At 38.1% G+C, this 22,597-nt stretch overlaps 1 protein-coding gene across 4 annotated transcripts in view; it reads left to right on the top strand.

Moving 5' to 3' along the window:
* spag9b (sperm associated antigen 9b) overlaps positions 1-22,597 on the top strand; it is an 89,135-nt gene that overhangs the window by 19,745 nt on the left and 46,793 nt on the right. For 3 of the 4 annotated variants that reach the window (XM_082152064.1, XM_082152063.1, XM_082152065.1), the window contains exons 2-4: positions 4,053-4,173; positions 8,726-8,796; positions 8,873-8,964. In XM_082152064.1, the coding sequence (XP_082008190.1) occupies positions 4,053-4,173; positions 8,726-8,796; positions 8,873-8,964 (284 nt within the window). Of the gene's footprint in view, positions 1-4,052; positions 4,174-8,725; positions 8,797-8,872; positions 8,965-18,010; positions 18,347-22,597 lie in introns of those variants that run through there. The other variant, XM_082152066.1, reaches the window with a different exon arrangement.

The following is a 22,597-nucleotide window of genomic DNA, read 5'->3' as shown; positions in this document are numbered from 1 at the left end:
CTCAGCGCGGGATTGCAGGTAGGCCTATTACGCATAATTTTATTAATACCTGCAAGTTTCTATGGCATATTTTAATGGCAAATGTCACAAACAATATTATAACGCGAGGGCACATTCATGTAATCGCAGAAAACTGGACGCGAGCTCTCAAATGTAGGCTACGAATGAACTGGACTCGGATATTGAGTGCGCGCTCTCGGACTGTGTGTCATATCATGTGTAATCGCGAATCTCTCCAAGTGGTTCTCACTGCAGACTCAAATGACGTCCAGCTCCAATCTCTCCATGCTCTTGAATTAAACGCTGTCAAAAGTTATGAAAAATCTAGTCTTTTTGCAAATTAAATTCAGTTTGAATTGAAATCAAGCTTCCTCGTGCTGTGTGTGAGCTATTGCAACAGTTCACGTTACCCTATTGTAAAGACAAATACACTGAGTGAGTAAATATTAGATTATTGTAATGGTTATTGATCAATGTTTAAATATGTAAACAAAAGCCTGAATTAAAATCTCTCCTTATAAAGTGGACGTGTCTCTTCAGAAGACTTGAATTAAACTTTTCCATTCAAATAGATTACTGTTACAATGAGTGTTGTGCTTTTCAATGCTTGAAAATAATGATTGCCTTGACAAAATGGATGGACAAAAATGTAGATATTCAAATATTTAGTATGTAGTAGTTTTCCCGATGGTATTAAAAATTATAGGCTAGGCCAACTGAATATTGACATATTTCAAGGTGTCATATTGAAGTTAGAAATTCCAGTATCCACTAATTAATGTCCTTCGACAATAAGGTAAAAAGGTGTTAAAAGTAGCTATTTTCTACATAAATCTATGATTTGGTTGTATATTTTTATTGGTAATGCATTAACTATCGCCAGCTAAAAAGTAATTAGTAACTAGTACTCCGAGTAGTTTTTGAGAAGAGTAATTTGTACTTTTACTTAATTACTTTTTTGACACCAGTACTTTTACTTGTAATTGAGTATTATTTCAGCAATGTAACGGTACTTGTACTTGAGTACAAATTTTCAGTACTCTTTCCACCTCTGACCACTTGCTGGTCTGGATGCTGAAATGTAAACATCTCATTAGTGGATTCAGGAAAGGTCGAAGCACCACCTTCTCTTTCTTGAAAGTCATGCTTTTATTATGAAAGAAAATGTTGTTGATGTCTTTTATAATATGGAGAAAGCCTATGACACACTATGAAAACATGGAATTTTAAAGGATTTGTACCAAATTAATTTTAGAGGATGTTTTCCTATCTTCATTAAATTATTTCTATCGATCAGACTCTTTAGAGTCAGGATAGCGCGAACCCCGTCTGGCCTTCATGAACAGGAACTTTATCTGGATTTGTTTTTTTGTATTAAAATAGACAGCATTGTGAAGTCATTGGTTCTGATGTTCATATAGGCCTAGAATAGATGATATCTGTATTTTCTACATGAATCCTATCGAGCAAAAAAATCCAACTGAAGATAAACAATAGAATCCGGTTTCAAGTTCTCACACACAAAAACTGTCTGTACGCATTTCTGTCAGCTTCATATATACGACTTTTGGATTCTGTACACCAGCAAGGCATACGATTGGCTTAGGGAGCCTACAGAACATCACCAGTCCAAAGTCTGTATGTGGAAGCCAATGAATGTTGTCTTTACAACTTGAGACAAACAAGGAAAATCCAGCCTATTCAGCGTTCAATTAATATATAAAAGAAAACCAAGTTGCATTTGTCTATTTGGTCTACACATTAAAACCCATCTAGAGAATCTCTAGTCAATAATTGTATCCCTTAAAACTCATCTTTGATCACCAAATAGACATATTTAAATGTTTTTTCCTTGAAAAAATATCTTCATGCCTTCAAATATCTTGACTGTAACTCGACACCCTTGCCTCATTTAGTATGCGTGGTTCTATGAATATGCAAATGAGCCCCGCCTCCACTCACTCACTCAGCTCAGAGATCCACTGGTTGACGATCACACGTTGATCTGATTGGTTACAAGGTAGTTTGTGACGTCAGAAACACCAGCGATTTCAAAGTGTGTGTTTGAGACTGTCTTTGGTTCACTGCAGTTTTAAGGAGGAAATACTCAGCAATGCTGTCGACTTATGAACTTACACATGGTTTGTCTTAAAGCATATTAAAAACACCACATAGACACATAAACAACATTAAAAGCTGGATTTACACCACAGGGGGACTTTAAACATTTTGAAACAGACACATTTTTTTTGCAGAATTCTTCCATGAAATCAATAGGACCCAAATCCACCTGGATTTTAGCTAGAAGCCAAAAATCTAAAACTCATCCGAATGACAATCACCAGCAATTTCTGGAAATAATATCTATATTCCCACAACATACCCCAATATACACAGATGGATCTAAATATGGACATTGTTACTATCAAGGGGAAAATTTCTCAAAGTGTTCATCTTGTCAGAATCCACTCTTTAAACATTTTACTGGACTATAAATAATACTTCTACTCATTTTGAGGAATTTCTGTAGATACTTTTGAAAAGGTTTTAACCAAGTAAATCAAATTTTAGTCTTAATGTAACTAAAAAAGAAACCTTTTTGTACGACTAAACCTGACTCTCGCCATGAACACAAAAAAAGGAAAAAGAAACTTATGTAATTTGATATCTTAGATGCAGTAATTTGTATGATTGTAATATTATTTTTCTTGGTCATATTTAGTTAATCATGCACTTGTATATACACCATATTTGCATGCATATGCATCAGCTTTACTTTTATATAACTAAACCATGAACTGAACCAAAAGCCATGAACATAGCCGTAGAAACTGGCCTGGCGTTGGAAAAGGAAAAAGAAACATATGTTATTGATTTCTAAGAGGCGTCATTATGAACTCTCATGGCATCATTTGTTTACCAAGTAACATAATGCAGTAATTTGTCTGATTGCATATTGTTTTTCCTGGTCATTTTCAGTTATTCATGCAATTGCATATACACCATATTAACTTGCATGTTTGTCTCTGATTATTGTGAATGTCATTGGAGCTCTTAGTGTTGTGGTCCAGTGCGCTCATTCATGTTGCTGCAGGGCTTGGGTGACATCTAACTGTGTGTGTGTGTGTGTGTGTGTGTGTGTGTGTGTGTGTGTGTGTGTGTGTGTGTGTGTGTGTGTGTGTGTCTGAAGGAGGGGAAATGACACATAGACCTCGCCCATCATTGGCTCGTTCATCTTTAGTGTATGAGAGAGTGAAGCAGGAATGAGTGACTGATCAGCAGCTGTTGGGATTCTAGCAGTCGGTCTCTGGCTTCCACCAGTTGAAGAAGTGTAAAATGGCTTTGCACCATCATAAAAATGACCCCTGGTTCACGTCCCGCTCGGACTGCTGTGTTGACCTTGTGTTTTGCACTTGACTTTTATATACTCCGGAGTAACTGAGAGCCCTGACCCTGCTGTGTGTCTGATCGGCACATCCCATGCGAGATATACTCGTGTCGTCATCCAAAAATGATGAATATATGCTTCAAAAAATTTAGAAAATCGTAGAAAATTGGCTGTTTTTCCTTCTTAAATGCACATAAAAAATTATTTACAAAGCAATTAAAAAAGAAAGTATATAATTTTTATTCAGCAAGGATGCATTAAGTTGATCAAAACTGACAGAAAAGACATTGATAATGTTAAAAAAAATCTATTTCAAATAAATACTGTTCTTTTGAACTTTCTATTAATCAACGAATCCTGAAAAATAAAATGTATCACAGTTTCCAACTGTTTTCAACACTGATAATAATCATAAATGTTTCTTGAGCATCAAATCGTCATATTAGAATGATTTCTGAAGGATCATGTGACACTGAAGACTGGAGTAATGATGCTGAAAATTCAGCTTTGATCACAGGAATAAAGTATATTTTTAACTGTATTTTTGAGTAAATAAATGCAGCCTTGGAGAGCAGAAGAAACGTCTTCTATGAAAAAACGTAAAACTAAAAATGTACCTGTTGGATATGTCAGTGTGTGTAAAATCTCTCTCTGTCTCCTCTAGAGATATATTGAGTATGAGGACTTGCAAGAGCAAGACAAGAAGGATCTCCAGAACCGTGTGCAGCTTCTGGAGGCTCAAACCAGACAGATGGAGCTCAAGACCAAGAACTACGCAGATCAGAGTAAGTGAACCGCTTCCCCTCACCTCAGCGCTCTAGCAAATTTACATTTTATTAGCAGCTGACCTTGGACTCAAGTGCAGCTTAAGACACGAAGGATCATGTTTTTCTGTTAGTCTGCCGTGACCGGTGTGTCTGGGTAAATGAAGTGACCTTATGTTGGTTCTCCTCTCACCTGGAGGCCAGAACTTTCACAAGGGAAATTGGGAATCATCATCATTCTTCTGCTCCTATAACTTGCGGGGTACCTCAGGGCTCTGTTCTAGGGCCGCTACTTTTCTTCCTTTACATGTTGCCGTTGAGCTCCATATTTAATAAACATGATATTTTATATGATACGCAGTTGTATCTTCTCGTTCGTTCGTTCAAAAACTTTATTTTTAAGGAATAATCAGATTTTGTCTTCCGTGTTTTTGCTTGGCAAAAAAAGTTTAATTTTATATGATTAAAATAAATTAAATGAATGTTTTATGGCTTCATTTGATTGCCAGAAAAATTTTAATACACAACACAGAATTTCTGGAAAATAAATAAATAAATAAATCATAGAATTGATTCCTAAATCATTGATTATTAAAATCAAATTAAACCATTAAAATAGAATCCAGAAGAGGAAACAGAATATGGTAAAAAAAAATAAAAAGGAATTTGAGAAAAAAAATATGTATTTCATATTGTGCTAAACATGTAATAAAAAAAATAATAAAAAAACTTTTAATAAATTGTTAAATTGTCCAAAAGTCCCCCAAAAATTTAAAGGAAAAATGTGGAATTTGGGAAAAATAACAGGGATTTCACAGGGCCCTGCTGCACACACACACACACACACACACACACACACACACACACACACACACACACACACACACACACACACACACACACACACACACACACACACACACACACACACACACACACACACACACACACACACACACACACACACACAGTGTTTAACTGAGAACGGGCTGAACTGGATTACAGATTAAGGGCTGCTGAACTCGGCCACATGATGTGTGTATGACCGTGTTTTACTGCCAGGCTGGGCTCCGGGTGCTTTACGTAAACACTCCTGTCAGGTGACACACACACACACACACACACACACACACACACACACACACACACACACACACACACACACACACACACACACACACACACACACACACACACACACACACACACACACACACACACACACACACACACACACACACACAATCTACTGAATCTCATCAATTCTTTCAGTGTCCTGAACGAGGATTAAAAACTGTGTTCCCTGCACTTCAACATTCTGGTTCAATCAATTGTGTTTGTGCAGGAACTTCCCATTTTGTGGTTAATGGAGATATTTTCTGTTTCCCTACTGTAACCATAAAGGGCCACTGAGTCCAGAGGACTTTACAGTCTGATATAAGAAGTGTCTGATATGATGAATGACTGTCATGGACACACACTTTCATTCTCTTACTATGTTCCCATAGATAACTTTCAAATGCCTAGATTTATAACAAATCAACCTTACAAAGACTTTCTAATTTCTACACTGTTCTGCATTTGTACAATTTCTTTTTAATTTTGATTTCTTTTTTATTACACTTCTTCCCCAGGAACCATAATTATGACCAAAACAGCTTTTGTTGCCATGTTTAATGCAACTAAAAAGGTAGTCAAGGCATGTTTTTTGCACGGTTGTCAGTTAAAACTTGGAAGAATGATATTTAATTATTTTTGCTTATGTTAGGTACAGTACCTTTCAAAAGTTTGGGGTCAGAAAGTTTATTTATTTTTAATTTAATTTTAATTTTTATTTTTATTAAAACTTTTTTTTTCAGCAAGGATTCATTAAAGGGACTCTGTGTAGGAATTTCTCCCATCTAGTGGTGAAATTGTATTTTGCATTCAAATGAATAATGCTCTCCAGCGCCTCACTTTTTCAAATGCGCGTTGCATCTACGGTAGCTGGTATGTACCAAAAAGCTATGACAGGATGTCTTATAATAGCACTTCGAGTTTTTCTTGGTGAAACTGAAACTTGAAACAAAGAAAAAAAGATTGTTAGTTATCAATTACTGACTGTGAAAAACATTAACTATGGTAATTAGTAGTAATGCCTTCTTTACTCGTTATATTTTTTGAAGTAAGTGCATTGTTAGATATCATCATCATCAGAGCCTTCTCTATCGTTACTTTACTCAATAGCTGCTATTCATCAAAGAGTCTGTTTAACTTTTAACTATAAATGTTCTACTGTCTATATAACATAGCTGCCAACTTTTGAGTTTTGCTTGAAGTGAGATTTATGGAGGAGCGGGGGGTGGGGGGGATATCTACACAAGATAGGCATTAATTTTTCTCAAGAAAAAAACAACTCACCTAATGCTGTAAACATACAGAAAGATACATAATGCGTTTTTTTTATTATTATAATAACTTTATTTAATGATATAAATACAAATATAATAAATATGTAATATAGTACACATATTTAGCAATAGCTCTTTTTTTCTAGCCAACTAACTGCTAGCCTTTATTATGGTCATTAAATGGCTTTCCTGAGGTAAATGTTGTGACATACATAATTGTTCTCCAGCTGTTTACCATTTGTTTGATTGATTGGTCGATATAATGTATGAGGAATATACATTTCGGTAAGTTGTACTGTATCTTTCAACATTGTTCATTTGTGTTTATTTACTAGCTAGAGATGATCGGTTCACGTGCCGCTAGGGATCCGTCGTGACTCGCGTCACATTTACAAGCGCCAAAAACAGTATATATTGTTTGAATTTCGTAATAAAAGTGACAGAATCTGAGAGCTGAGATTTGTTTATATCATAAGTAACCTGCTCTGTCTATTCTGTCAGTCTCCATGTCCTCTTTGCTTCGCGATAAAGTACACAACCAAGCAATGAAAAAAAAGCTTGTAATTAAGGCCGTAACATTGACTTACCTGTCGAGAAGAAAGCAGGAAACTTCAGCGTCTCTTTTGAAAGCTTTCTCCTGCGTTAGCTATCCCGACATTAACCCTTGTTTTTGTAATCTCCGGTCACGTTTCCTTTTACGGTCTATTTTGAACTTTTTCGACGACGAGGACTCCTTATCCTGTGACTCAGCATATGTATGAATGAACGGTGTATAAATAACCGTGCAGTGCAGCCTTTTAAACTTGCCGGTGCAGTGACAAGCGCCTCTCACTGCTCTGCTCCTCCGCTTCTGCTGGCTTCAGTCACGTGACGCTGGTTCTGAACGAAAACGCGTTGTGGAAACGCGTTGGCCTAGTACTTTTTGTCCCTCTCTGCTATTATAGTTTTTCAAGATGGCGGAACTACATGGAAGCCTCCGTGGACTTACCCGTCCCATGTATATAAAGATAATAAATTCTTCGTTTACGAGGATTAGTCTGATCATTGGCATAGGTATTTGTACACCATTGAGGGCATATTTATGAATAAAAATATTGATTTTAGATAATAAAATACCTAAAAAGCTACACATAGTCCCTTTAAATTGGTCAAAAGTGACAGTAAAGACATTTATAGTGTTACAAAAGATTATATTTCTAATAAATGCTGTTCTTTTGAACTTTCTATTCATCAAAGACTCCTGAAAATTAAAATGCATGATGGTTTCCATGAAAATATGAACTGTTTTCAACATTGATAATAATCATAAATGTTTCTTGAGCATCAAATCCTCATATTAGAATGATTTGTGAAGGATCATGTGACACTGAAGACTGGAGTAATGATGCTGAAAATTCAGCTTTGATCACAGGAATAAATTACACTTTACTGTATATTCACATAGAAAACAGATGATTTAAATAGTAATAATATTTTAAAATGTTACTGTATTTTTGATCAATTAAATGCAGCTTTGGTGAGCAGAAAATACCTCTTTCAAACACATAAAAAATGTGACAGAAATGGAACATAAAACATTTTAATTCTAGAAAAATGCATTTTTGAGTTATGACATGAACACATTTTTGAATCAGAGTTGTGAATCGATTCACTGATACAGAATCAAACTGATTAATAGAGAGTAATCTTACACTTATCGTCTCTAAGTTACATTACAGACGGAAGATGTGAGACGAGGATCCTGAAACTAGTCGAAGACATTATTTATGAGGCTTGTCAAATTTAAAACCCATTAATCAGCATCGTGAATATTTGATGATGAAAGACCACAAGATCCACAGTCATCAGGTCATGTGGGAATTTTCCCACTGTTTCAAAACAATGTTAATATGACCATTTCATGTGTGTGTGAACTTTTCCTTCTATATTGTGTATGGGGTGTGTTTATCCCAGCTGTGGTTTTTAAGGTTTTAGTGTTATAACACATTATAATGAGAGATTGACCGAGAGACAAAGTTTCCTGTGCTGCTTTATTTCTGTGTCAGTACTGCCCCCTTCTGTCTGTGTGTTGTTACTACAGCGTGTAACTTCTGTCCTGTTTAGATCCATACAGAAAAGCCAAGATCACAGTAGACCTGCGTTTAAACACATAAAAACACAAGTAAACTTTCCTCTGTTTTTAGTTGGACGATTAGAAGAGCGGGAAGCCGAGCTGAAGAAAGAGTACAACGCCCTCCATCAGAGACACACAGAGGTAAGAACCATGTGCTCGTGTAAGAGATGCCTGTGCATGTGTTGTCAAACGATAACGTGAGTGTTTGTGTTTGCAGATGATCCACAGTTACATGGAGCACTTGGAGCGAACCAAACACCAGCAGCAAACGGGGGAGACGACAGACACGGGCAATCAGAGCCGGATCAGGTGTTTCATCTTTAATATATTAGGATATTTATCACCTACACGGTTAAAAACAAGTCCCATAACCAGCTTCTGTGTGTATAGAGCAAGCGATAACAGCGGCTTGTGTCATATTTGCTGAATGAAATCAGGGGTGGTTTGTTCATTAGGGCGATAGGGCGACGCTCCACCACCAAAGTGTGAAAGGGACTTTTTAATCACATTCACATTCAACCCATGATTCAACCTCAGAGTTACGCTAGCTGTCACTGTCTGCCTCTGGATATAGTCCAATCAGCATCGAGTCACGTTCTGTGGAGTACCGCCTCTTTTTGGGCGATTTCACCCAGTGTTCCCATAGACTTCCATGCAATGCGTTCTCTATGGGTTCCGGGAGGACTAGCACTAACATGCTTTCGTCATCATACCTAACCTTAACTTGTGCAGCGATTGGTGGGGACAAATATACCTCTATTGATAATCTTAAAAGCAACACTAAGGAAGCAAGCAAATCAATGTCTTCAGGATCACTAGAAACTCACAGCTAGGTGTGTTTGATCAGGGTTGGAGCTAAACTGTGCAGGACAGTGGCCCTCCCGGACCGAGTTTGAGAAACCCTGCTTTTAAAGGGATATTTCATCGCTGGAAAGATGAATGTGTATTTAAATTGGGTCATTTATGTAGTAGAAATGTGAAATTATTTTAGAAGTTGGTGCCTTCTAGACAGAAAGTGTATTTTTGGCTCATGTGGATGAAAGACAACAACTCCCAGAATGCACTTGCTTCGCTGCCCTACGAGGACACTCCCAAGCCACGCCTACTGGTTACAGAGGTAGTATTATATATCAATAATATATTTTTTTATATAAATAAATTCAGATCTTTTTTTTTTATTCAAATAGAAAAAAATGTAAATACTGAGATTATACCACATCGCCATTTAGCCCAAAAATACAGATTTTTTTTGGCTATAGCCTATTAGGCCTATTTTTTTGTCATTAAAAACAAAACAAAAATGACTTTTTGACTGTTTTTGGTATTTTGATATGTGCATTACAGCTGATACACACATCATTTGAATAATAATTCAAATTTTGTGAGAGAGAGAAAAACAGCAATCACGGAAAGTTTTTATTGATTTATTTGAACTCTGCTTCATCAAATTAGGTAATATTAGGCCTTTTTTTCCAAATCAACTTATTTTTCTTTTTAAGATGCAGGAGTGTGTTATTAATAATTATTTTCAATTTAATATTTATGCCAGTTCCATTTGTGTTCCCCATCAGTCTGCTTTGATTCTGCATTTAAATAACCCATGTGAGGTCTCCCACATGCAACCGCTGTGAGCATCTCCTAATGTAGGTCGTGTGTGTGTGTGTGTGTGTGTGTGTGTGTGTGTGTGTGTGTGTGAGAGAGAGGGATTGAGAGAGAGAGAATCGTCTGGTGGATGTTTATGAAGACAGAAGCATGAGACGGCTTCTGTAATAGACTGACAGCATGAGAACTGAAGCACATCCTCATATAAGAAACATATTTCAAGCAGAAAATGTGGATTAGTGTTTCTACAAGGGCTTCAGCGACGGCCGGCTCTAGTCATGCTTGGGATTATTTTTGCATGGCTTTTCCAAACATTTTAATATCAAGGATCTAGGGCTGCATTAACTCATTAAATAATGCGATCTGAGATACGATAATGCTTAAAGTGTGTCAAATAAACTTAAATTATCTTTAACATATATTTAAAATTATATAACCTACACGTGTTTCACATTCTTTTTGTGACAAGAAAACATCCCTAAACTTCTGCCAGTGAACATCAGTGTTTTACTGTATATAAGAAGTGTTATTATAACATCAGTGTAAACCTCGGGGTTCAGGGGTTCAGCTTATCCTTCATTAGAGTTATTATAACATCAGTGTAAACCTCGGGTTCAGGGGTTCAGCTTATCCTTCATTAGAGTTATTAAACATCAGTGTAAACCTCGGGGTTCAGGGGTTCAGCTTATCCTACATTAGAGTTATTATAACATCAGTGTAAACCTCGGGGTTCAGGGGTTCAGCTTATCCTTCATTAGAGTTATTATAACATCAGTGTAAACCTCGGGGTTCAGGGGTTCAGGTTATCCTTCATTAGAGTTATTATAACATCAGTGTAAACCTCGGGTTCAGGGGTTCAGCTTATCCTTCATTAGAGTTATTAAACATCAGTGTAAACCTCGGGGTTCAGGGGTTCAGCTTATCCTACATTAGAGTTATTAAACATCAGTGTAAACCTCGGGGTTCAGGGGTTCAGCTTATCCTTCATTAGAGTTATTATAACATCAGTGTAAACCTCGGGGTTCAGGGGTTCAGGTTATCCTACATTAGAGTTATTATAACATCAGTGTAAACCTCGGGGTTCAGGGGTTCAGGTTATCCTACATTAGAGTTATTATAACATCAGTGTAAACCTCGGGGTTCAGGGGTTCAGGTTATCCTACATTAGAGTTATTATAACATCAGTGTAAACCTCGGGGTTCAGGGGTTCAGGTTATCCTTCATTAGAGTTATTATAACATCAGTGTAAACCTCGGGGTTCAGGGGTTCAGCTTATCCTTCATTAGAGTTATTATAACATCAGTGTAAACCTCGGGGTTCAGGGGTTCAGGTTATCCTTCATTAGAGTTATTATAACATCAGTGTAAACCTCGGGGTTCAGGGGTTCAGCTTATCCTTCATTAGAGTTATTATAACATCAGTGTAAACCTCGGGTTCAGGGGTTCAGCTTATCCTTCATTAGAGTTATTAAACATCAGTGTAAACCTCGGGGTTCAGGGGTTCAGCTTATCCTACATTAGAGTTATTAAACATCAGTGTAAACCTCGGGGTTCAGGGGTTCAGCTTATCCTTCATTAGAGTTATTATAACATCAGTGTAAACCTCGGGGTTCAGGGGTTCAGGTTATCCTACATTAGGGTTATTATAACATCAGTGTAAACCTCGGGGTTCAGGGGTTCAGCTTATCCTTCATTAGAGTTATTAAACATCAGTGTAAACCTCGGGGTTCAGGGGTTCAGCTTATCCTTCATTAGAGTTATTAAACATCAGTGTAAACCTCGGGGTTCAGGGGTTCAGCTTATCCTACATTAGAGTTATTATAACATCAGTGTAAACCTCGGGTTCAGGGGTTCAGCTTATCCTTCATTAGAGTTATTATAACATCAGTGTAAACCTCGGGTTCAGGGGTTCAGCTTATCCTACATTAGAGTTATTAAACATCAGTGTAAACCTCGGGGTTCAGGGGTTCAGCTTATCCTACATTAGAGTTATTATAACATCAGTGTAAACCTCGGGGTTCAGGGGTTCAGCTTATCCTACATTAGAGTTATTATAACATCAGTGTAAACCTCGGGGTTCAGGGGTTCAGCTTATCCTTCATTAGAGTTATTATAACATCAGTGTAAACCTCGGGGTTCAGGGGTTCAGGTTATCCTACATTAGAGTTATTATAACATCAGTGTAAACCTCGGGGTTCAGGTTATCCTACATTAGAGTTATTATAACATCAGTGTAAACCTCGGGGTTCAGGGGTTCAGGTTATCCTACATTAGGGTTATTATAACATCAGTGTAAACCTCGGGGTTCAGGGGTTCAGCTTATCCTTCATTAGGGTTATTATAACATCAGTGTAAACCTCGGGGTTCAGGGGTTCAGGTTATCCTACATTAGGGTTATTATAACATCAGTGTAAACCTCGGGGTTCAGGGGTTCAGGTTATCCTACATTAGGGTTATTATAACATCAGTGTAAACCTCGGGGTTCAGGGGTTCAGGTTATCCTACATTAGGGTTATTATAACATCAGTGTAAACCTCGGGGTTCAGGGGTTCAGGTTATCCTACATTAGGGTTATTATAACATCAGTGTAAACCTCGGGGTTCAGGGGTTCAGGTTATCCTACATTAGGGTTATTATAACATCAGTGTAAACCTCGGGGTTCAGGGGTTCAGGTTATCCTACATTAGGGTTATTATAACATCAGTGTAAACCTCGGGGTTCAGGGGTTCAGGTTATCCTACATTAGAGTTATTATAACATCAGTGTAAACCTCGGGGTTCAGGTAGGCTTGGCACGATAGTCGGTGTTACCGGTGTTAACACGGTGTTCAGTCGCAACACCGGTTTCATCACTTGCCCACCGCAGCACCGCAAAAACATTTTTTTTAAAGCAATTACGCAGTATCCGTATTTTCTGTCACCAGTTGACTAGCGTTGGATGATCACGCTCAACCATTCAAGCGCGACAAAACAAGACCGCGCTGTAAAAAGTCCTGCCTATTACACACACACACACACACACACACACACACACACACACACACACGGAAAAGATGCGCGTCAGTATCGAGTTCTCTTTTCGGCCTTGAACAAGGATTGGTATAGCCTACCGGTAGCCTAATAATCATGAATGCACTCTCGTGTGCATGAATGAATCTTTTAACACATCTCCAGCGAACGGTTTCTTCACGCAAAAGAAAAACTCTTCATAAAGCGCAGTGAAATTCATGTGGCTTTTCCTGATGGAACGAGGTTGTTCGTTAACTTCATTTTATACGTGCAATTCACACGAGCTCTAAACGAATGCGAGAATGCTGCGATTAGTCAAACTTTATTAATGAAACAAAATCAGAGGGAATAGTTTCTTTAATGTATTTTTTTCTTTTATTTTTTACCGGTTGGCCGGTCACACGGCTTTCATAGTTTTCAGTTAGGCTAGTGCGAAGACCAGGGCCGGGTTTCCCGATAACGATGTATCTTAGCTCTTAAGAGCGTTCTCTATGTGCAAGGTTACGCTCGCCGCAATTCCACGCGCGTTTCCCAAAATGCGTGAGAACGCGTTCGTGCTACGTAAGAGTCGCTGTCCATTCGCAAAGTGCTGAAATATAACCTTACATGGTGTATTCTTATTCTTTTTAATAAACGTTCTGTTTAATATAAGCGTTTGCCATTGTACTGTTTTGTTGTTGCGTTTTTCATGAATAATAACGAACCCACCATTCAAACACTGTGGTTGAATCCGAAATCGCGCCCTATACCCTCAAATAGGGCGTTATTGTTCTCAACATGATCTCAAGCAGTGAAAAATAGAGGACACTGACAACGCGCTGAAAGACAGGACCGAGCAGGTAATATTTAATATGAAACAAAGTCTCAACTTTCAAATTTGGTCAGTCAAACAAAAATAAAATAGGCCTACCGTTTTTTGGCTCTTTTATGTGTCGTGACAGATTGCCTCAGTTAAAGCCAAGTTCAAATCCACCGAAGTTAATCAATAACTCTTCTGACTGCTTTGTCGCACAAAAATGGTAGAATTTGATTGGTCAGATCGCATGTCAATCATGTAAAAAAAAATTAAATTACATCACTCTAACACCCCCCACCCCCACGATGAAACCGGTAATACCGGTGTTGTCACAAGTCGATTAACCGGTGGGAGAATATTATCACCGTCACATCTCTAGGTTCAGGGGTTCAGGTTATCCTACATTAGAGTTATTAAACAACACAAACTGAATAATCAAATGTAAAAATAAAACACTGCTTAGTTTTCACTGTATGAATGAAATATATCCTGATTCTTATTAAAGCTACAAAAGTTATTCAGCTGAGAGTGAGTGATTTTCTCTGTCTTGTTCATGACTCCAGTTATTGCAAGACGTTGTGATATATACATATCACGATATATATACATTTGCGATATTTCGATATATTGTGCAGCCCTACAAGGATCCCCCATAATGGTGATCCTAAAATCATAAAAGAAGATTTATCAAACCCTTTTATTTGACATGATCACGTTTTTAAAGTAATCCCATAATCCTCTCCGCACACGGACCCTCTGATCGAGTCCGTCTCTAAAGCTGCAGTCTCGTCCTTCATGAGCGACAACATTTTCAACATGGTTCAGTTTAGCAAAGGGCTTTTAAATCTGCGCTCTGGTCTGGGAGTGTCAAAAAAGCTTTATAGAGTTTTACTGTTTCATTCTGCTTTCTGATTAGGATATTAATTGTGATTATTCTATGACAGACATCACATCACATCTGTCCACATGAAGAAGAGTCTCAGCTAGTCGGCTATGAGTGTGAGGATGCTGGAGGTGGAGATTTATAGCCTTTTCTCACAGCACTTGATATAATTATAATTAAACTAATCAGTTTGATAATATCGGAAGGGCATTAAATGTAGTCACGCAATGCTATAAGGCACTTTTGTGTACTTTTAAAGCTCTGCATACCCTGGTAATCCAGAGTTCTATCGAGAGCACAAGTTGAATTTGCTCAGCGAATTTACGTAATGATGCTCATTAAATATGCCCCTCTATCCAAGCTGCACCAATCACATCGGGTTATCTGATATAGGCGGGGCCAGAGGCGAGATGACGACAGCGCTGTGACGTCGAAGTCATTAGTAAACATTGCAAGATGGCTCTGGATGAACACCAGTTGTTTGAAACGGCTTTCGAGTTAGACTTGGCTTTTCATCTAAAACAGGAACAGAAGACACCGCTCGAATCGTTCCTTTGCAAGAAGGGTGTTTTTGCTGTTTTGCCGACCGGATACGGCAAGAGTCTAATCTACCAGTTAGCTCCGCTGCTAGCTAAGCGTATGGGGCTTGTTGTGATTGGTCGTAGTTAGGGCTGCACGATAATGGGAAAATATGCGATATGCGATATTGTTGTTGAGTATTGCGATAACGATAATTCTTGCGATATAACATTTCTGTAGAGAAATGCAATTTTTATTACATTTAAAAAAAATAATTTATACATGTAATGATCATACTAAAATAAACAGGTAGGCTAATAGATATTCTTCTGATCCTCAGATTTTCATAAGGAGTTAACGTTACACATGCAACACTTTGATTAATGGTTGTCTGTGAGACTCTGTTATTGTTACTTGGCATTTCATTAGCAGTTTTGGTAGATTTGGTACACTTTCTGAAGTCTTCATATAGCTCCCTGAGGCTGCGTTCCAGATTACTGTGGAGATTAGTTTCCTCTCGACGTGGCCAACATTTTTCGACACGACTAAGTGACACCGTCACTTATGTTCACACATCGCGTTTTTTGCGCATGCAAATTCGTTATTTCAGCTCAAAATGGAAGTACATTATTCCTGGCCCGCCTATGCTGCGACGAGAACATCTCAACTTTTCAGAATTCCGCCAGCTCACGCAGGTCATGATTGCATAGCAACAACAGACGCAAGCGCTAGATAGCGGCGCGGCCACGCTTTCCATGCGTTTTTAGACACGATATGTGAACGGCCCCTTTCACAGTACCTGCATTTATGACACGTCTTCTCTATTGGAGCCAAAATATTGCCATATTTCAGACATACAGTTCTCTTTAGGCACAGGTTCTTCGCTGTTGTCATTTTCCTCGCTTGTCTCTACACCCGCCATTAGTTTTTATATTCCACTCTCTGCTCTGAGCCACTAGGTTCCCCTTTGGGCCCGATCTAGCCAATAGCATAATAGCACCTACTGGGGAGCCGGGTATAAAGATAGTAAGGCCCCATTTGATTGGTCGAATTTGGATAAACAACCTATGCATCACACAAATGCTTGGCACATAAAATAACTGCAATTTATCGCACCTCTCTGTGATACGGATATTGCATATACTATTATCGCGATAACAATAATTTTCCGATATATTGTGCAGCCCTAGTCGTAGTGTTATCCAACTGCGTGCAGTGAGATTTTCAAATGCATCCTTGCTGCCGCCCCTCGAGCTGGCCGAGCTTCATTAGTCGATGCCAGACCATTAATCTTTCAGATTTAGGTCTGGATTTCCAGGCTCAGCTCTGCATGGACTGGCATCAAAATATGTTTCTGAACTTATACATTTTAGTTGCTCACAGAGATCTCTGAGATCCCCAAATCAGCTGCTCCTTGTAATTCCTCGGTCACGCTTAAAAGCTAAAGGAGATCGTGCTCTCCCAGTCGCTACTGCTAAGATGTGGAAGGGGTCACCAGTGTTTATCAGGTCCTCTACTTCTGTAACCCTGTTTAAAACTCGTCTTAAGACATATTTGTTTGATGAGGCCTTTGCTACTTTGTAAGGACCGTTAGGCTTTGATTTTATGTTTATATTAGTATTATTATTTTATTTGTATTTTACTGTGTTTGATCTAATCTGCTTGAAGTTGTACAGCACTTTGCTACACACTGTGTTTTTAAGGAGCTTTATAAATAAACTTTGATTTGACTTGAATGCTGATGTTGTTAATATTAACAATTTGAGAACAAAGTATAATTTGCATGGTTCGACGTGATATGATAAGCGATCGATCGTGGTCTGAGCAAAAGTGGATTTTATTTGTTCAGAACATTTTCCGGTGAAAATTCTTATGTTGGTCATACTTCCAAAAAGTAGAATCTGTGATTGCGAATGACAGGATCCACACCGACGGCGACTGACAGCCGCACCTTCTCCTCAAAACACTGGATTGATCCGCTCTGTGCCGCGCCGAGGCACAACCCACGTAAAGTTGGTAATTCCGCGAATAACTGCAATAGCAGATTTCGAACAGATATGACGACAAAGAGGAAAAACTACGGAGTGCAGCTTTAAAGTTGTATTCAAGTTTTAGTAGGTTTTATTAGTTATAATTTTTTTGTGATGTCTATAGTTTTTACTCATTTTATTTCTGTTATTTTAGTACATCAAGTTAAAGTAAATGAGAAATGTTGCTTTGGTAACTATCTGAAATAAAGTTTTTAAGTTTTTATTTCAGTTAAAGTTCATTTTATTTCAAGAAAATATCGTTTTTATTAATTTAATGGTATTATGTTTTTCAGTTTTAATTTGATTTATTTTACTACATCAAGTTAAACCAAATGACAATGAGAAGTGTTGTTATGGCAACTAGCTGATGGAAACCGGAAAATGCATAGAGAATTAGCGCGTAAGTAACAGAGCGGTTCATTAATCAGCCGCGCGGAGGGAAAACAACACGCTAGGAAGGACAGCTGCTGCAAAGCCGGTCGTGTGTGTGTGTGTGTGTGTGTGTGTGTGTGTGTGTGTGTGTGTGTGGAGTGGATGATGTCACAGCACAGCAGTTAGAGGCTGCAGAGCTCTCTCTCTCCCTCTCTCACACACACACACACACACACACACACGCAGACAGATTCTCGTGTCGATGGGATTGCTGTGGCGTATCGGGGGCCGGCGCGCGGCCCGTAGCGCGTGTTGTCAGACATGAGTCCGGGTTTCGTGCTGCTGTTCGTCTTTGGCTTCGTGGGGGGGGCGGTGGTCATCAACTCTGCTGTTCTCGTCTCTCTCTCTGTTCTCCTGCTCGTGCATTACTCCGTCTCCAACCGGCTGCCCGCCATCACACACTCCCTGCCCCGGATCAGCAGGTACGCAGACACACACACACACACACACCGGTGCTTCTAGCATAGTTCTTCTGTTTCACAGGCTGTGTCGCATCACAGGAGTTTAGATGCCTCAGAAACATGATCTTGCGCAGGCGATCAGGGACCCTCAATTCTAACATTTTAAATGCAGCTATTTTTGTTTAAAGACCCAATTTATACTGTAAAAAGAAATGCGATAAGGAAAATGCACGAGATATCGGCCACCATATCGGTATCGGCCGATATATGATAATTTTTTATGTGATTGCTATTGGCCCGATAAGAAAAATAATAGTGATAAGTGATGTATTATTTCCTTCAGCTTAGGGCTGCTCGATTATGGAAAAAATCATAATCACGATTATTTTAGTATTGAAATCACGATTATGTAACACGATTATTTCACATGACTTTGGGAATGTATTGCATTTATTAAAAAGACACCTTTCAACAATTCTTTAAAAAAAATTAATTTGAACATTTATTGTACTTTCTGAACTATTACAATAAATAATATAACAGATAATACTTCAACAAGTATTTTAATTTTCCCGCAGGTCTACCACTTATAATGCGGGAAATTCACCCACAAGCATTGACTCACTTTAGCAAGTAGATTGTATGAGTCGCCTAAATTAATCCACACAGATTATAAAATCATATCTATCATTTTAAAACTTTCGCAAAGATGCAATTTCACAAACGGCGTGAGTGTTCAGCGGCGCCGCGTCTTCTCTCTCTCCATCTCTCGACAAGGCAAGCGTCGAAACTACACTCTCGCGTTCAGGAGTCGGGACATGACGGAGCATTCACTTGCACAATCGGGCCAGCATTGCATCGTAACTAAAGCTGATCATTTTCACTTCTTTAAGTCTTATCAGTTTAAACATTCAAGCTGAGAGAGTTTATGGCATCGGGACGGGCGGATGTGCGCGTGTCATTCAGAACACAAGACAAAATAAGAGTGTTCTTGCAAAACAGAACATGGCAAAATAATCGTTTTTACTCAATTGTACGATTTCGGTGATCATTGGGAATCGAAATCGAAATTCAATTAATTGCACAGCCCTACTTCAGCTGAGACACTTCAGATGCCACTGTTCGACTGGATGATTAGAATCACTTTGAAAAGGAAAATAGAGTTTGTCATATCGGCTACATAAAATTATAATGAGAACGTTCTAATTGTGTGTTTGGGATGTGGATTTTAATGGTGAAACTTTTGTTTTTGTAATCAGGCTCTCAAAAATATAAAAATTGGGTTTAAAGTTATCGGCCGATATATCGGTTATCGGCTCGCAAATATAAAGAATTATCGGTTATCGGTATCGGCCAATTTTTTTTATATTGGTGCATCCCTAATGAAAATATTTACTTTCTATTATGCCATATTGCATTTTGTCTTCTCACTATAGTACTTTACCGCTAGATAGATGTATTATTTATTTTAATCAAATGTATTAATTAGTTTTTGTCGTTCTCTAAGCTTTTCCACAGACCCCAGTTTGAAAACCTCTTGCATTATTGGACTTTGCTTCTCTTGATCTTAAGCCTCTATTTTCCCTCTATTTCTGTCTGTGTACGTGCATGATTTACCTCCGTTACTCGGGTTACTATTGTTCATCATGTGTGCGTTAGCTCTTCGAGAGAACCGTTAGCATGAGCAGTGTTGAGCTGCGGCAAGAACCGGCAGATCTGAGAGTTCATGTCTCTTGCCAACGTTTGTACTGGATCCCTTCTCATTCTAACAGGCTTATTGTTCATCACGGCTTCAGTTTGTTCTTCTGTTCATTCTTGCACTAGAGCTGCAGTTGAACACCTGATATTGTTGGATGCTTTGAAGAGCTTTCTGTTCTTTTATTCCAAGATGTTAAACTGGTTTCAGGGTTTTAGTGTCACATGTTCAGGTGATTATAATAGTAAAGTTGTTGTTCACCCAAAGCTGATATTTTCACACATGTCATGTATCATGTAGAGAGTTCAAGGTTGAATTTTATGAGCCTATCAAATCTAAGAATTAATATTTGCGTAAAGATGATGAAAAATACACTAGTAGAACTACCATTCAAAAGTTTTGGATCAGTAAGAAATTAATACTTTTATTGAGCAAGGATGCATTAAATTAATCAAAAATTACAGTTTATAATGTTACAAAAGATACAAAAGATTAAGAAATAAGGCTTCCAAAAATAAGCTTAATTTTATCTCTGTACAAAATGTTTATTTTACTCTTATTAGTGGTAATTCTGGAAAAGTTGACAGTAGACTTCTTATCATAAGCCAAGCTAAACGCTATTATATGCATTGTATAATAAATATAATTTGAGTAAAATGGATTCAAAAATGTAATTTGATACTCATCAAATGCCTATTTCTGACTGTGTTATAGATTATCATAACCAGTGAACTTCAGTAGATGATATTTATTGATTAAATCTGATTGAATAGCTTTTAAACCTCTAACTGATCCTGACTCGACATGCTTTGGTTAATCTCAAAGCCAAGAAATGAAATACTCGCTTTTTATGCTTTGATAAAAGGGAAACTGTGCTTACTTCTGAACGCAACTAAAATGGATATTTTTCATTTAGGTTTTTGTATAATTTAGTTGAAGACAACTGGACTTGGCTCGTTTTTGCAATCCAAACATTATATTAGTTGCTTTTGAACAATTTCTATTGGTTTAATTTTCATTCTGCTTTTATTAATGATCTGGAACAGAAACTTCATGTGCTGTAATAGAGCTTTCCATGAACTGAACTTTGGACCTGAAGTTTCTCAACTCTGTTAAATCATGACCTTTACTGTGTGATTGACACGACGTGTTATGTGACGTGTGTGTGTGTGTGTGTGTGTGTGATTACAGCACGGGTATTGATGTACACGTCAGATACAGATCCAACACATGTAAGCCTCACTGCATTGATTTACTGCCTTTTATTTTTTACTTAAAAATTGGCAAGAAATCAAAATTGACCCTATTTACTTTGTTAGTGCACATTAGTGTTGTGGTGAACAATCCACCCGTGCAAGTTAAGTCATCACAAAAAAAGTATATATTTGTCTTTAATCAAAATAACTGGACTAACCAGCAGACCAATCACATCGCGATCATTGTTTTATTAAGAAAGGAGACATGCCCATAAACTACGATGGAAATTTACTGGCATTTACTGAATAAATCAACAACAGAGGCTGTGATTGGATAACTGGAGTAAGCAGTGAACCAATGGCGTCGCAGCGTCTCAAATGTTGGTTTGGTGTTTCTGAAACGCTGGAGTCGAAGTGTGTGATCAGAATGATTTGGTTTAATTCCCTCCAGAAGCGTCTCACACGAGTGTGTTCCCGAACACCAGCATCACGACAGCGTTTACTGTGTTTCGTCCGACGCTCCGAGACACACTCATTTATGATGGAGGGAAAAAGTGCCTTTATTACAGATATTACAGATATTTTTCTTGGCAATTTCCCAGGAAGTGACGATTCTGTTCTCATTGGACTGAAACGCTGCTTTATTTGCAAATGTTTTATGCCATAAGTGCATTAAACGCATGCATATGCACAAGTTAAACTCTCAACTTTGGATGGAAACGCTCTCCTGAGGAGCACTGGACTTTTGCATTATCACTTCCTCAAATTTTGGTTCTTGTTTCCAAACCGTACTTTACCTTTTCTTTACTGTACAGTTTGAGCTGAATAGAGTGAATCCTGCTCACGTGAGCAGATCCGCTGTGTTCCCGACAGAATGTGCCGTCAGCAGGTTCAGTCTGAATGCAGATCTATGACAACAGGGACAATCGGAGAAAACAAAAGAGATGTCTCTCCTAGAGGAGCTGTGGTGTTAGCGGTCATGCATCATGTGGCTCATGCTTCTTACATGCACAAACTTTGGGTTACACTTTATTTTAAGGTGTCATTGTCAGTAATATTAAGCAACTACATGTACTTACTATAGGGTTAGGGTAGGATTTGGTTGAGTGTTAGTTGCATGTAATTATGCATAATTTACTGTTATTACTATGGTAAGTACATGTAACATATGTAACAAGGACACTGTAAAATAAAGTGTTGCCAAACTTTGTATGGCAGCCAAAAACATTCCATAGACATGCATTGAGACATGTAAGAATCAGAAGATCTTAAAGACTATTAAGATCTTAGACTATTTCACTGCACTGACACTATTGGTAATGCCACTATTGTCTTCTGTAGAGCCGCTTATAGCTGAGTTGAATTAGTTTCATAATTGAT

This window comes from Leuciscus leuciscus (assembly GCF_965113295.1).
Source record: "Leuciscus leuciscus genome assembly, chromosome: 21".
NCBI classification, from domain to species: Eukaryota; Metazoa; Chordata; class Actinopteri; order Cypriniformes; family Leuciscidae; genus Leuciscus; species Leuciscus leuciscus.
This window is presented reverse-complemented; position numbering and strand designations above follow the sequence as displayed.